Here is a 15,427-nt window from a genome sequence, read left to right as displayed (position 1 = left end):
CTTCCAGCAGCCTGGAGGACAATCCTACAGGCACTCAGCTCCACCATCCTGTTCTTGTATCTAAATGCCAGCTCTGCCTAGCAGAAACTAGAAACATCCCCAATGTGTGGTTTCAGCTTCAATATCACTTTCTCTCAAGTGTCATCTTGAATCCTTCTAGACAGCTGTGGTTCCTAGGTTTTTTACTCTCATAACTGTGCAATTTTCCTTTATCACACTGTACTGTATTAACTTATTGATTTATTCATTAAATAAATTAGATGTAAGTTCAACGAATAAATTCTGTATTACCCATCAGATTGTAATGCCCAGAGGAGCACCTGGCCTGTCATAATGATGGATAACATTTGCTGACTGAATCAATGAATAAATCCATGTGCTACTTCCTGACTGTCTTCATCTGGCGCTTGCCTTACTTCTCCCGGGCAACTGCTGCCCATGCTCTGACATTACAAGATACTGGTAAATATATATATGTATCTTAAAGTCAAACAAACTTGAATACATACGTAAGGCAAGAGGCTTGGTTCACTATTCACCCCACAAATGCTGATCAGAAAGTGCAAAATGATTTTCAGGTTTTTTGGCCAGCCATCCGCAAGTGTGGTCCACACGTTCTCCACCTCTGACCAGGCCAGTTCATCGCCATACTAGATGCAATACACATAAAAGATACTTTAGTCATGACTGCCTACTATAAAAACCAAACTTGTCATACCATGAAATATTAAGAAATAACGTTTTGTACAGATAGCTTTAATCATTTCCACACTTTACAAAAACAATCATGTCTTTCAACAAATCTAAACATAAATATCATTAATCATACATGGTTTTAGTAAAAAAACTCATATCTAATGAGTTTTTTTAAAAGAAAAATTTATAATGCATTTTTGTTTGGTTATCACAAGATTACGGAACGTCTTCATCTGTTTCTAACCACATCTACTAACTCAATAATTCTGTGCAGCAATTGTAAGTACAAAACTCATTTTACCTTTGCTGTCATATACATCAGATTGTTCAAAACCATTGCAGTGGCTTGTGGAGATCCCCATCCTTCTCCCCGTAACCAGCGCCTGCTAGTCACCATAAGTTCTCGGTCTTTTAAGGAATCATCTTCATCTTCATCATGTCGCCTTGCTGTGGGCAGAGGTTTTAAGTCCACCAGCTCAATGTTGTTCATCCATGGTAGCAGGTAGTGCAGCATCACCTGGCGCCCAGCAGGATGAGCTGTCTGGATTCTCTGGCTTATCTCTGAAAGTGAAAACAAGTCAAAGAAGAGAACTGATGTAATTTCGGCTTCCTCTGATCCATAATTAACTTCAACAGATTTCAGAAGCCAGATTTTATTCATTTTACTCATTATACTTAACAATTATGAGTACTGTTTTTCCTTTTAGCAAATTTCACCTCAATGACATCATACAGTTAACAACTAACATAAATCATATATATTTTATACAAAATACTTTTGGCAGCTAAAATAAACATGCACTGTTGTTGGCATTGTAAAATGGTACATACTTTATGGAAAACAGTATGGTGATTCCTCAGAAAATTAAAAATAGAACTATCATATGATCATGCAATCCTACTCCTAAGTATACATTTGAAAGAACTGAAAGCAGAAATTCAAACAAATATATGTATATCCATGTTTTCAGCAGCACAATTCACAAGAGCCAAGAGGTAGGTGGAAGCAAGTGAAATGTCCACTGACAGATGCATGTACACATAGTAGAATATTATGCACCCTTAAAAAGGGAAAAAAGGGGAAAAATATCCTGTCATATGCCAAAACATAGCTAAAGCTTGAAGACAGGCTACCTGAAATAAGCCAGCTACAAACAAAAATACTGTATGATTCCACATATATGGAGTACCTAAAGTAGTCAAATCCATAGAAACACAAAGTAGAATTATGATTACCAGGGCTTGGGGGCAGAGAGAAAAGGAGGATTGTTATTTAGTGGGTATAGACTTTCAGTTCTGCAGGATGAAAAAGTTCTAGAGGTCTGTTTCATAACAATGTGTATTCTGGAACTGAAAAATGATTAAGATTAAGCCTGGTGGTTCACACTTGTAATCCCAGCACTTTGGGAGACTGAGGTGGGTGGATCCTGAGGGTCAGGAGTTTGAGACCCGCCTAACCCACATGGTGAAACCCATCTTTACTAAAAATACAAAAATTAGCCAGGTATGGTGGCACGCGCCTATAATCCCAGCTACTCAGGAGGCTGAGGCAGGAGAATTGCTTGAACCTGGGAGCTGGAGGTTGCAGATGGAGCACCACTGTACTCCAGCCTGAGTGACAGAGCAAGACTCTGTCTCAAAAAAAAAAAGATTAAGATGGCAAATTTTATGTTTTTTTAATCACAATGAATAAAAATGTAATAAAAAAATAAAAGAACATCTTTATACACAAATTAATTTTAAACTGACCCATTAAGAACTTCACCAGTTTTGGTTCTACATAGGGGAGATGCCTATGTCGTGCCTGTTATGTTTACAATCATCGACTTTAATTCTTATGACAAATCTGTGAGGTGGGTGGAGTCAGAGTAATTTGCTGAACAATTACCAAATGGCAAAGATTCAAACACAAGGTCAATTTCAAAGCCCATGAGCCTTATATATAAAATTTAATTTCCATAAATCACTAAAAGTAAAAATCTTCTTTTTCCTCTACTCCTCTCTTTCCCTGCTAGACCCTGTACTTACTAACTCATTAGGAAAGTGATTTATAATCTGGCTCTGGAATTGTACAACCCTGTGTTTGAATCCCACAGATCTACCACATATAGACAGCCTGACCTAGGGCTAACCTGTCAACCTCCAACCCTTGATTTATTATTCTGTAAAAAGAAAGTAACAAAACTAGTTGCCTCATGAAGTTATTGTGCAAATCCAATAGAATGCCAATGAAGTGCTCAGTCCTGGCATGCGGTTATGCTCAACTTTAACCTTTTACAAAGATTCTATTAAAACATCAATTTATTACCTCTGGTATAAAGTAAAAGACACGGAGTTCAGAAGCTGAATGAAGAGATCCTGACTAGGGAAGGAAGAGTCTGTGTCTGTGAAAGTAGGGGTCATGGTGGTGGCTTGATCTCCTGGAGGGAGATGAGATTGTAGGAGGTGGGGGCTCAAGATGATACCCCAGGAACACTAATACTTAAGATACAGGGCTGGGTATGATGGCTCACACCTGTAATCGTAGAATTTTGAGAGGCTGAGGTGGCCAGACTGGGTAACACAGCCAGATGCCCTCCCTACAAAAAAAAAAAAGCCGGCTGTGGTGGCACACACCTGTAGTCCAGCTAGTAGGAAGGTTAAGACAGGAGGATGGCTTGGGTGAGAGGGAGAGAGAGAGGCTTTGGGGGGTGAGGGGGACACTGTCTCAAAAAAAAAAAAAAAAATCTACCCAAAGAGACAGAAAAGGAATACTCAATGGTGGAAGAAAAAGCAGGAAATACTCAGTTTTTTGAAATCAAGTGAGATCAGAACGTAAAGAAATATAAGATGGCTAATACCAACTGCTGTAGAAAGTAGCAAACAAACTGAAGACTATTAGCCAGCGACTAGACTGAGCAGTCAGAAGGCACTTGGCGAGGCTACAGAAAGGAAATGGACACTAGTGGAGTCTGAAGGCCATCTGGGGGGATCTAAAGCATGCATGAGGACTGAGAATATGGCAAACACAGGGGTGGGAAAAGGTCAGGAGCAGGGGTGAAGGAGGGAAAGGATGTGAGGAGCAGAATGGGAAGGGCCACAGAGCTGACAGCATTTAAAGACTACTGCATTGAATCTGGAGAAAGAATCATGGCCCTCAAATTTTAAAGTGGCAAAGTTTATGTTGATATCTGTAGCTGTGCAGCAAAATCCTGAATGAATATTGTGTTTGTCTTGCCTTGGAAACAGTGAAAGTGAAGACATAGGTGAGCTATGGAATTTGTCAGGTTGACAGGTTATGTTTTGGTTTAGAATGAAATGTCTTAAGCAAAGCAGTTAAAATTTGCTAATGCTAAGGACAAGAATACCTGAAGATAGAAGTGAAGGAAGGACATGGTGGTGGAGGTGTTGGCACAGTCGACACCTGTACCAGCAGACATCCTAGGCAATGACATGACATTCTAAATAGTTACCTGATCTCTGAGACCCAGCTAGACTCTCTGCTTTCTGTGCAGAAGCCTCTAGCAGAAGCTCAGCAGCCGAAAAATCCATGTTCACGGTGGCCGCTATTTTGTGTTGATGACTACCTATAGCCATCTTGGAAGGGCTGTCAGGGATGTGGGGGTTGGGAAAAAGGAAAGGGCATAACTGCTGCCAACTACCAGGGGAAAGCAAACAGGTCAACTGCTTTTAGGAACTCAATGTTAGGAGAATTTAAGTTGTTGTTGTTGCTTTTTTCTCCCACTCAGGTCAATTAGGGATAGGAAAGAAACTATTTCTACTGCTAAAATAGGTGCTGTGGAAAGATTCACTAGTGGCTAAGGCCACTATCTCTTGGGACCAAATGAAAGAAAGGACCCACAGCAGAACTCTGCAATCTCCCAGATCCAAGTGTTGCTGCACATCCAGTAGTTAGAGTGGAACAAGATCTTGAGGTAGGCGACAAGCAAGATGTGGGAGACTAGAAAGAGTTTTTGCTCAAGGTACTGTCCCACCTGCTCTTATGATTAGGAGTTTCACTCACAGAAAACTACCTATATCTTTATCCTTGCCTATTTTTATTATTAAAGTTATGCCAATACACAAGGTAAAATGTATTCAATAAGTTCTATGTTTACTAAGAAATACTTTTAAGTCACACATGAAAAGTCCTCCCTCTTGTACTTTTTTCCTGCTTTTCTTTTTTTTTTGGATGGAGTAGGGAGTGACGGGAAGGTCAGATATAATACCCTATAAAGACGCCATTGACAGAAAAACCTAAATAAATTTTCTATGTAAAAACATGTCTGGTTTTGATTTAACCTATAATTTAATACATTTATAATTTTCTAAAAATTGTTTTTGAAGAAATGATTGACAAAGAGAAACTAGTAATCAGTCCATTGATCATACCTGAGAATATGGCGAGAGTTAGCTCAGGATACGCCCTTGCTAGTTCCTCGGACAACTGATAATATGAAACAGAATACAGGTGTGGTAGAGGAGACAGCTGGCTGAGTACTCCATCTGTTCTCTGAACCTCCAATTTGTGAGCATAGCGAAACATCTTCGGTTCCAGAATCTACAGGAATGTAATTCCATCAACTTAGGTTAAGATTTTATAAGTCCTCTAAAGTATAACCCAAATTTTATATTTTTTAAAGAACTCTTCTCCCAAGGCTGAATGCAGTATGCCTGTAATTTCAACACTTTGGGGGGCAGAGGTAGAAAGATCACTTGAGGCCAGGAGTTTGAGACCAGCCTGCCCAACATAGCAGAACGTCATCTCTACAAAAAATTTAAATATTAGCCAGGTGTGGTGGTGTGTGCCTGTGGTCCCACCTACTCAGGAGGCTGAGGTTGGAGGATTGCTGAGCTCAGGAGGTAGACGCTGCAGTGAACCATGACTGTGCCACTGCACTCTAGCCTGGGCGACAGAATGAGACCCTATCTCAAAAACAAAAGGAAGCAAAACAACAAAAACCCTTTCTCACTAAAAGAATTTACTTTCCTCATATTTAATGCCAATGATCCAGATCAGTAACATAGTCTGAAAATAACTCCAGCAACTTAATATACAATTACCCGAAAAAGATTTAGCATTTTCCCACTCAAAAATATGGTAGTACAATATAACTGAAAAAAAAAAAAAAAAAAACCCTTTAAGCAGATCCTTTGACATTACACTATTTAAAGAACTATACTGCTGCTGAACTTTCCTCTTAATTAACCAAGGCATTAGGGTATAATTCCTAAGATGGACCTACTGGCATCAGAACCACTTCAGAGCCTTTGGAAAAAGCATCTACCTGAATCCTGTTCTTCTTAGCCCCTGGTTAAGAGGAAAGAATCTTGCCCTATTATGCATTAGTTAAATACTGCATATTAATAACAGATCTGTGTTTCGTAAGTTAACTTTCTATTTATCCTCAATCCAATAAAGAAAAGTTACATGAGAATATGATAAAAACAGCTAATTATTTTTCACATGGCTCTCCAAAAAAATTCTGACACACATTGTTCTCATCTGCTGAACAGAAATACTTACATGGACACATCTTTACAAGTACCTTTATGTACATACACACACATTATTATACATAATCCTTCTACAAAACAGTTAGGAATAGTTTGCATTATTTATAAATTTAAATATCTATACTATCTTTGTCTTATATTTCTAGTAATAAGACTCGATACCATAATTATTATAAATAAAGCTAAATACTATGTTTTAATGGCAAGACTAAATTATTGAGCTTCATTAAATCCTGAGTAAAAAATATTTAAATTAACGTGTTTACAAACCTGTAAAAGTTGCATAGCAACTTCATAGATACTTCTAGAAGAATCAGCTGCTTTAAACAGTATCAGATTTAGAAGCATCACTGTGTCACACTGATAATCCCTAGGAATAAATTTTACATATTAGGTAAATAACAATGTCTAAAAGCTTTTGTACCATTTAATAAATATGATATGCAAAGGGCAAGGCTTATAGGCACATGTCTTCTAAGCCTATGAGTAGACTTGGATTTTTTCAAGGCAATAGGTACAACAAGAGATGCATGGTGATCATAATCCTTATTTTGGTTAAATTCCATTAGAATACAGGTGTTCAATCTTTTGGCTTCCCTGGGCCACAATGGAAGAAGAAAAATTGTCTTGTGCTACACATAAAAAACACTAAAAACAGCTGATGAGCTAAAAAAAATAATAATAATAAGGTCCATGCATAAGTTTTGTAATATCCACCACCACAGATAAGCAAAAAAGTCCTCACATTCAAAGGGTTGGACACAGCTGCATTAGAGTTTAAGAAAAGAAAATACAGTCAACCTTCTGGGGATCAAAAATATGTGGGAAAGACCAGGTACAGCAGCTCATGCCTGAAATCCTAGCACTTTGGGAAGCCAAGGTGAGAGGCCAGGAGTTTGAGACCATCCTGGGCAACGTATATAGTGAGACCCTGTCTCTACAAAGAATTTAAAAATTAGCCAGGCATGGTGGTGGGAGTCTACAGTCCTGGCTATTCAGGAGGTTGAAGTGGGAGGACTGCCTGAGCCTGGGAGTTTGAGGTTACAGTGAACTATGATTATGCCACTGTACCCTAGCCTGGGTGACAGAGCAACACCATGTCTTAAAAAAAAAAAGTATATGGGAGGATTTGCATAAATACAAATACTACAGCATTTTCTATAGATGACTTGAGCATCCATGGATTTTGGGATCTGAGAGGGGTTCTAGAACCAATCCCCCAGGGATACTGAAGGACAACTATACTGGTGTCTTCATATTTTTGAATTTAAAAGAAAACTTTTCTTTAAGAAACAAAGAAAAAACCCTAAGATAGAGAGGTCTGTATCTAATGTACCTGTTCTGGAAAACATTAGCGATGGCTTTAAAGCAGCCGGCCGCCACCCTCCTGGAGCCCGTGTAGCAGCGGTCCACAGCCCAGTACATCAGGTTGCTCTGATCAGGGTTCAGCTCCAGCAACAACGTAACTGCTTCACAGCCCAGCTGGTGAACCTAGGTAAACATTGCAAAATTGCCCAAGAGAGACAACATTATATATTTTTTGTCAATTTCCCTACAGTTCTTACTAAAGTAATATAGAGCATATATTTACTTCATTTATAAAGAAATTCCATCTCCTTTTGTTCACCTCCCTCTCAGTTTATTCAGCCAGCAGAAAAAAAAAAAAAAAAAAACCACATGGATGAATTGTATTTGGCCTCTTGCTTTTTACACAAGCCTCTCTAGTATAATTCTGACTTCTAACAGAGCCCTGAAAGCAGTTAATGAATATGAATAGTGATTAAGTGCTTTCAGAAAAATGAGTCATTCACCTCTCCAATTATTTTTATCAAGCTTTATTCTTGTTTTTGATGACCCAATAGAAAAATTGTTCTGAGGGGAAAAAATATAAGCCCTATTTTAAATTGTGAAGTCCGTGTATGTACAACATGAGAGTAAGGAAAGCAGAGTGTGGAGGGCAAGGAGAAATGAGTAATTGGAAAGTGGTTAAAAAAGTAAAATGAAACACAGCAAGTAACAGGTTTCTTCCATGCAGCTCAATATATTCTATATTAACATCTTATTTATTGACTTAGAACCCTGTTGAGAGACACACATCCCTGTGTTAATCCTATAATTATTAAAGAGAAATTAAAATTATTCAAAGTAATGATACATAAGAATTAGAACATTTTTACATTATAGGATTCTATTTAACTTTACATAATATGCTTTTTGCATATAATCCTAACCTATCTTATTTTAAAAAAGACTTGTTTTTAGTGCAACATACACTTACTGCAAATAATACAATGACAATTTATTATGAACCCTTAAGGAAACTGACATAATTACCTTTTTGTCCAGAGAATCCAAAATGTTATCCAGCCATTTGTACAAATAGCCATCTGATGAAAGTCCTACATTATCTGCAACAGGGCCACAACATAGTACAGCAGACATAGCCTTCAAATAATAATATTAAAATTACATTTAACAAGTTTAAGAGGTTAAATATTAGTTGCTTAATGAGAAGAGGCAAAATACTTATCTAGTCACAATACTTTTATTTTGTTCTTTACAAATTATTTTTTAAAACTGAGAAATTTATTATGGGTAAGTAAATACGATACCAAATTAGACATGGTGTTTGAACAGTACTAGAAGGGAAGATAAAAAGATCAAGCAAAAGTACTTGAGTAAGCAAAAAAAAGGAAGGCACTTCTTTCAAGTAATCCTTAGTTCTTTAACATAATGGTGATCAAATTTGAGTAGATTCTGGAACTCTTTTCCATTGTATTTTATGTACTTAAATAAAACTTATGGTATAAGTTTTGAATATGGCAGAAAAATTCTAATACTCTCTGATACTTTGAAGAAATTCTGATCTTCTTTATGATACTAGTGACTGAACATAAAAATATTTAACTCTGCTCCTAAGAAAAAAGAAATCAGGTTTCTAAGTCAATACCTTTAATGCACAGTATTGATGTCTATTAATTTGCATATTTCTATCACTGTATCTGTCCAAGGGCGTAAACATGATGCTGAAAGGACCTGCCCAGTGACTGAACAGCATAAACAGACTGTGACGAAGGCTCTGTTGAGGAAAAATACTTCTTCTCTGGTGCACTGCAAGTCAAAAAGACAGAAAACATTTATTTCCATTTCTTTTTGCTTTAACTTTTATGCTAACATGTTACTGAATGTATAATACTGTAAAAAAGAAAGCAAAAGTTCTCATTTCAAACTACCAAAACCTCTACCATAGCAGGGATCATTTATATGTGTGTTTGTGTGTGTGTGTGTGTGTGTGTGTGTGTGTGTGTGTATATATATATATATATATATAAATAAGCAAATCACAGAAACAGAGTTGCAGTGTGTGTCACCCTGTTGCAGCATTACATGACATAGAGCTCCACAAGCAGAAATTCCATGGCAGGCTCAATGGCACATAGAGGCTGGCATAGAGGTGGGGCCACAAGCCCATTTCTCCCTGGTTATATGGCGAGATTGGCCAAGATTTTAACACAGAAACACCTCTGTATCTTGGTCATTGGTACGTAAGGGCTTTGACTGAGATATGTGTTTTTAAACTTTGTTTTTTGTTTTTCCAGCAGAAAAGCCTTTTTCTGCTAAAAGAGGCTTACAAGTAATCTCAATATATGAAATAGGTAAAAGGAGAGTTGAGGCCTGGTGTCCCAACACATTCTGCTGCCTTCGGCTGATGGCACCAGAGAACCTCAGGGCTTTCAGAAATAGCAAAGTTTGAAAACCACTGGTTTCAATGATCTCCAAGGACTTTCTTCACCTATTTTGCAATTCTACTATATAATTTCTCTATTTCTATCCTTCTTGAAGTAACTCAGCAGTATCACAATAAACCAATGTGGAAGTTGTAAAAAGTGTTTGGTTACAGACTAAACCGTATCTTTACATTAGTGAGCTTCAGATCAGAAATTTTTGAAAAAATATGTTCTTTTTCTTTAATAGTGTCATTTTTTCCCCAAAGTTCCTACAGTTGAAATTGACATATGTAATTAGTGCTTAATGACCCTGTTATAAAATACAACCCATGTTCTTTAGACATCAACTGTCTGTACATATTATTCAAAGTAACAATGCGACTTTAATTTTTCAGGGAGAAAAAGAAACATTTGTATTTATACTATAAGCCAAAGGCTAGAGTCACATTACTTCTTATATTTGTAAAGAACTTAACTTTTTTTTTTTTTTTTTTGGGAGAGAGAGTCTTGCTCTGTCGCCAGGCGCCAGGCTAAAGTGCAGTGGCGCAATCTCGGCTCACTGCAACCTTGGCTTCCCAGGTTCAAGCAATTCTCCTGCCTCACCCTCCCGAGTAGCTGGGACTACAGGCACATGCCACCACACCCAGCTAATTTTTGTATTTTTTAGTAGAGACAGGGTTTCACCATGTTGGCCAGGATGGTCTCCATCTCTTGACCTCATGATTTGCCCACCTTGGCCTCCCAAAGTGCTGGGATTACAGGTGTGAGCCACCACGCCCAGCCAAGAATTTAACTCTTAAAAATGTAATTGTGTATATTAATCTTCCTAGTAGCTAAACCAGTACCTGTCAATATAGAATATACTCAATAATTGGAACATATCTGGTAAATCAATAACATTGTATTCTTGTTACATTTTGTACATGTGACCTATACTCTTTTCCCATTATTCAAAAGTATCTTCTTAATTTTATTCTCAATTATCATTTGAAACACTACACTCTGCTTACTGCATCTAAAACAAGCTTGTCTAAAATGCTTATTCTATTGATTTCTGCAGGTTCTTGTGTCAGTATCCTCATTATTGTTGAATTTCTATGCTGGGTTGCTTTTTTTATTTGTAAGAATTGACAATAATTCAAAAGGAAAACAAACTCCAGCCATCCATGTTATGCTGACATATTTTTCCAGTATGTTCACAAGTTACTTTATCAACTTAGATTATTAAACCTCAAGGAAAGAAATAATACAATTCTTTAATACTCAGTAATACTTTAAGAAACTGAAAATAATACCTGGAACATTCTGAATAATATTCGCCACTAAGGCACTAAAATGGCATCGTATATCCTTCAGTGTGTCAGAGTCTTTTTCATTTTCTGCTTCCAGGAGTTGTCTAGTTAAATCTACATACTCCAATAATGTGTTGTTGAGAAAATGTGTTTCATTATCAAGGCCACCACTTGCACTGAAAATATTGAAGAAAACAAATGATAAAGAAAATGGGACTTTAAATTATAATTTAAGTAAAAAATTCTTAATACTCAAAATCAGAATAATACATGTTAATTTTTGCATTGTCATGGTAGCATGCAACTTAATATATGAAAATTAAATCAACATGATTTTGCTTACTTTAATATGAAAATAGATGGTGCTTCTTAATCTAGGAACTGCTATTGCAATTTGTATTATTCAACTCCATATCTAGCTTTAATCAAGTGAGTGCTAAATGTTGAAACATAGAGCTTTCTAAATAAAGAGACCCGCAGGCATATGAACTGGGGAGGATCAGTTTAGAAAGGTAGAAAGAGGAAAGACTAGTTCTATTTATTCATAGTTGCCATGTCTACTCATATTATGCCTTCAGCAAAATCAAACATCTATTAGCCACTTATCTCAGTAAGATTCTGGATATTATCAGGGATACAAAAATCTAAGAGAATTTTGCCAGGCACAGTGGCTCATGCCTATAATCCCAGAACTTCGGGGGGCTGAGGTCAAGAGATCGAGACCAGCCTGGCCAACATGGTAAAACCCCATCTCTACTAAAAGTACAAAAATTAGCTGGGTGTGGTGGTCTGTGCCTGTAGTTTCAGCTACTGGGGAGGTTGAGGCAGGAGAATCGCTTGAACCTAAGAGGTAGAGGCTGCAGTGAGCTGAGACGGTGCCACTGCACTCCAACCTGGTGATAGAGCAAGACTACATCTCAAAAAAAATAAAATCTAAGAGAATTCTGGTAAGAATAGGGTAGAGTACTGGGTTTCGAACCCTCTTTCTAGACCTATGGAATTGCCTTTAAGAATATCTGCAATGGGCTGGGAGCGGTGGCTCACACCTGTAATGCTAGCACTTGGGGAGGCCAAGGTGCATGGATCACTGAGTCCAAAAGTTTGACACCAGCCTGTGCAACATGGTGAAACCCCATCTCTACAAAAATTTGCCAGGCCTCCTGGTGTGTGCCTGTAGTCCCAGCTACTCGGGAGGCTGAGGCAGGAGGATTGTTTGCGCCTGGGAGAACTGTGATCTAGTCACTGCATTCCTGCCTTGGTGACAGAGGAAGAGCCTGTCTCAAGGAAGAAAAATATCTGCAATGAGATTTTCTTTGAGGCAAGGGATCTATGTCTGTGCCTGGAAACCAATGACTGACTGATAGGGAGGTATTTGGTTAGAGTCAGAAGTCCTGGATTCCTGTCTTGTTTCACCAATCAGTGAGCATGTATTCAGTATCAACCACAGAGTGTTTAGTAAGGATGTAAATGAGTTGCAACATATAAAAAGGCCTTCTAAACAATAAGTGTTATATAAATGATTAGCTATTACATTTGCATTTATTTAGGTCAGCTTTTTTCTTATTATGTTTGAAAAGTACTTTTAATATGTATTATTTTAAAGGTAAAAAAATTTTCTTTTTCTATTTATGAGTAGCTTTGGAATAAATACCCTAAACTCATGAAAACAAGTGTAAAATGTTGCTATGAGGCTACAGTATATTTACTATATCAGTCTACAACAATAAATATTTATTGAATGAATGTGTTTTTCAAGCTCTGGATCATGACCTAGTGGATGGGAAACTGATTTAGTGGACTACAACCTGCACCAGAATAAAACCTTCATTCATTTTACAAATATTCATTATCTCCTATTTGTCAGAACCATGAAATTCACTAGGTGAAAAACAAAAGATCCCTGTTTTCTTGGCATTTGGAATTCATTTTTTCCTTAGCCATGGAAATTAAAAAATCCAGAAGAGCAGTAACTTTCTATTAATATCTCTTTTTAAAAATACTTCAAACAAAATACACAACAGGGTTCAAAAGTCATTATTGCTTAAAAGTATCATTTTTTATAGTTAATTTTAAATATAACAACATTTTGCACTCCCCAAAATAGAAACATTCAAAGAATTCAAAGATTCTTCTATTAACACTATAATTAAAGTAACCAAAAAAAAAAAAAAAAAAAAGATTTAGATGTGTATCAGGTTGTTAATATTTTGCATCAAGTCCACAAGTTTCAATTTTACTTTTCCTAACTTTAACTCTTATTTCTGTGGAGGAAAGAAGAGAGAATCTTTTTTTGTTTTTTTGAGTGTAAGTTTCACTCTTGTTGCCCAGGCTGGAGTGCAATAGCACAATCTCAGCTCACAGCAAACTCTGGCTTCCAGATTCAAGCTATTCTCCTGTCTCAGCCTCCCGAATAGCTGGGACTATAGGCGTGTGCCACCATGTGTGGCTGTTTTGTATTTTTAGTAGAGACAGGGTTTCACCATGTTGGCCAGGCTGGTCTTGAACTCCTGACCCCAGGTGATCCACAGGCCTTGGCCTCCCAAAGTACTGGGATTAAAGGCATGTACCACTGGGCCCGACCAATACTTCTTTATTTTATTTGCTTTTTACTAGGAAAGAAAAGTAAATCAATGGTTTAGATACTCTGACTAAAGCTCTATTTTGCCTATGCAACAATCCTGCAGAATGCAGGATATGCACATGTACCCCAGAGCCCAAAGTATAATAATTTAAAAAAAAAAGCTCTATTTTGAAAGCATTTGTCAAAAGTATTCAATGCTATATATGAAAAGTGTTAGGTAAAATAATCAGGAGAAATCCTAAAGGAACAATGTTGTGTAGTTTTCGTAGTTACTACACTTGTTTGATTATTAATACTTCTTTCTTTCCTTTTTTGTTTCAGGACAGTCTCGCTCTTCACTCTTCACCCAGGCTGGAGTCCAGTGGCATGGTCAAGGCTCTCTGCAACTTAAAGGTCCTGGGCTCAAGCAATTCTCCCACCTCAGCCTTCCAGGTATCTGGGATTACCAGTGTCTGCCACTATTCCTGGATGTTGTTTGCATTTTTTATAGAGATGGGATTTTGCTATGTTGCCTAGGCTGGTTTCCAACCCCTGGGCTCAACCACCCATCTCAGCCTCCCAAAATGCTGGGATTATAGGTGTGAGCCACTGCACCTGGCCCACTATTTTTTTTTCTTAAGGTATCTTTTCAGTGACATTTTTTGGATATGTCAGATCTATTATCTTTCTCCTTCAATGGTCAGGTAACACCATTATCCTCCTAAGGAAATATTTTTCAACATACAGTTGATGGAATTTTCCTCAAGGGGCTGGGCTTAGTGTGAAGATGCCTTTACTGCAGCAGTAACTCCAGGTTTCATGGCTTTATTTGTGAATGACACAAAACAGTTGTGAATTATGTTAGCAGATTTCATAATTTTTCCTGGCAGGATAGATAAAAGGTTCATTGGAATAAATTTGTAAACCTTACAATGTTTAGCCTATGAATATATTATTTTTTCAATAATAAGATGTTCCTCAGAAGAAAAACATCTTTAAAATGAGGTAAGGAACAGGAAAATCTGTGAAGAAAAGGCCACTACTGTCCACTTGCCAAGATAACTAAGTTCCAACAAATATCAAAATCATAGGAACATTATATCCATTTTTTGCCTGAGGCAATCCAGTTCTGGTGGGAGATTTTTCAATTTGTTTTTAGCTATTGGTTAACGTACTGAATGCATATTTGTTAAATAATTTTCATAGTGATACATACAGGTTTTCTTGTTGCAATGGTGCTTTTCTGTTTTTGTACGTTTCATGAGTGAAAAGAGATTATGTTCTATAGGATCATTCCAAAGTTTTATCAATCTGAATCCAATACTGACCTGTGACTAATGACACCAGCATCTGCCAGCAGTTCAAATATTCGTACCAGTTGGACTCGTAAAATGTCTCGACGCCTGCGCCGTTTCATATTCTATTCCAAAGACACAAAGATATTAATTAAAATCTTGCTCATGTAACTTGGAAAGAATAGTGTGAATGTCTTAGAGAGAGCTTTTGGGCTCATCAGAGTTATTTTGCTTATACAGTGTAGACTGTGGGTCCTCTCGCAGCTACTGCCTCAAAGATATGTATGAACAGTTTGAAATGTATAAGCCAAATAAAGTCACATGGCATCTTACATGGTGACAGTCCCTTTGTGTCAGGGG

The 15,427-nt window shown here is 37.3% G+C and overlaps 1 protein-coding gene across 17 annotated transcripts in view; it reads right to left on the bottom strand.

The window, feature by feature from the left end:
* The window catches only part of FRYL (FRY like transcription coactivator), a 282,324-nt gene that overhangs the window by 58,543 nt on the left and 208,354 nt on the right, over positions 1-15,427 (bottom strand). For all 17 annotated transcript variants that reach the window (XR_013533124.1, XM_054253361.2, XM_078367237.1 and 14 more), the window contains 9 exons: positions 15,101-15,192; positions 11,216-11,388; positions 9,143-9,303; positions 8,527-8,637; positions 7,529-7,683; positions 6,463-6,562; positions 5,068-5,236; positions 998-1,257; positions 510-650 (listed from right to left, as the gene is read on the bottom strand). Coding sequence is in view for 16 of the 17 variants with exons in the window: in XM_054253361.2 (XP_054109336.2) it covers positions 510-650; positions 998-1,257; positions 5,068-5,236; positions 6,463-6,562; positions 7,529-7,683; positions 8,527-8,637; positions 9,143-9,303; positions 11,216-11,388; positions 15,101-15,192 (1,362 nt within the window). In the remaining variant the exon portion in view is untranslated. The remainder of the gene's footprint in view (positions 1-509; positions 651-997; positions 1,258-5,067; positions 5,237-6,462; positions 6,563-7,528; positions 7,684-8,526; positions 8,638-9,142; positions 9,304-11,215; positions 11,389-15,100; positions 15,193-15,427) is intronic.

Source organism: Callithrix jacchus, chromosome 3 (genome assembly GCF_049354715.1).
Source record: "Callithrix jacchus isolate 240 chromosome 3, calJac240_pri, whole genome shotgun sequence".
Taxonomy (NCBI): Eukaryota; Metazoa; Chordata; class Mammalia; order Primates; family Cebidae; genus Callithrix; species Callithrix jacchus.
This window is presented reverse-complemented; position numbering and strand designations above follow the sequence as displayed.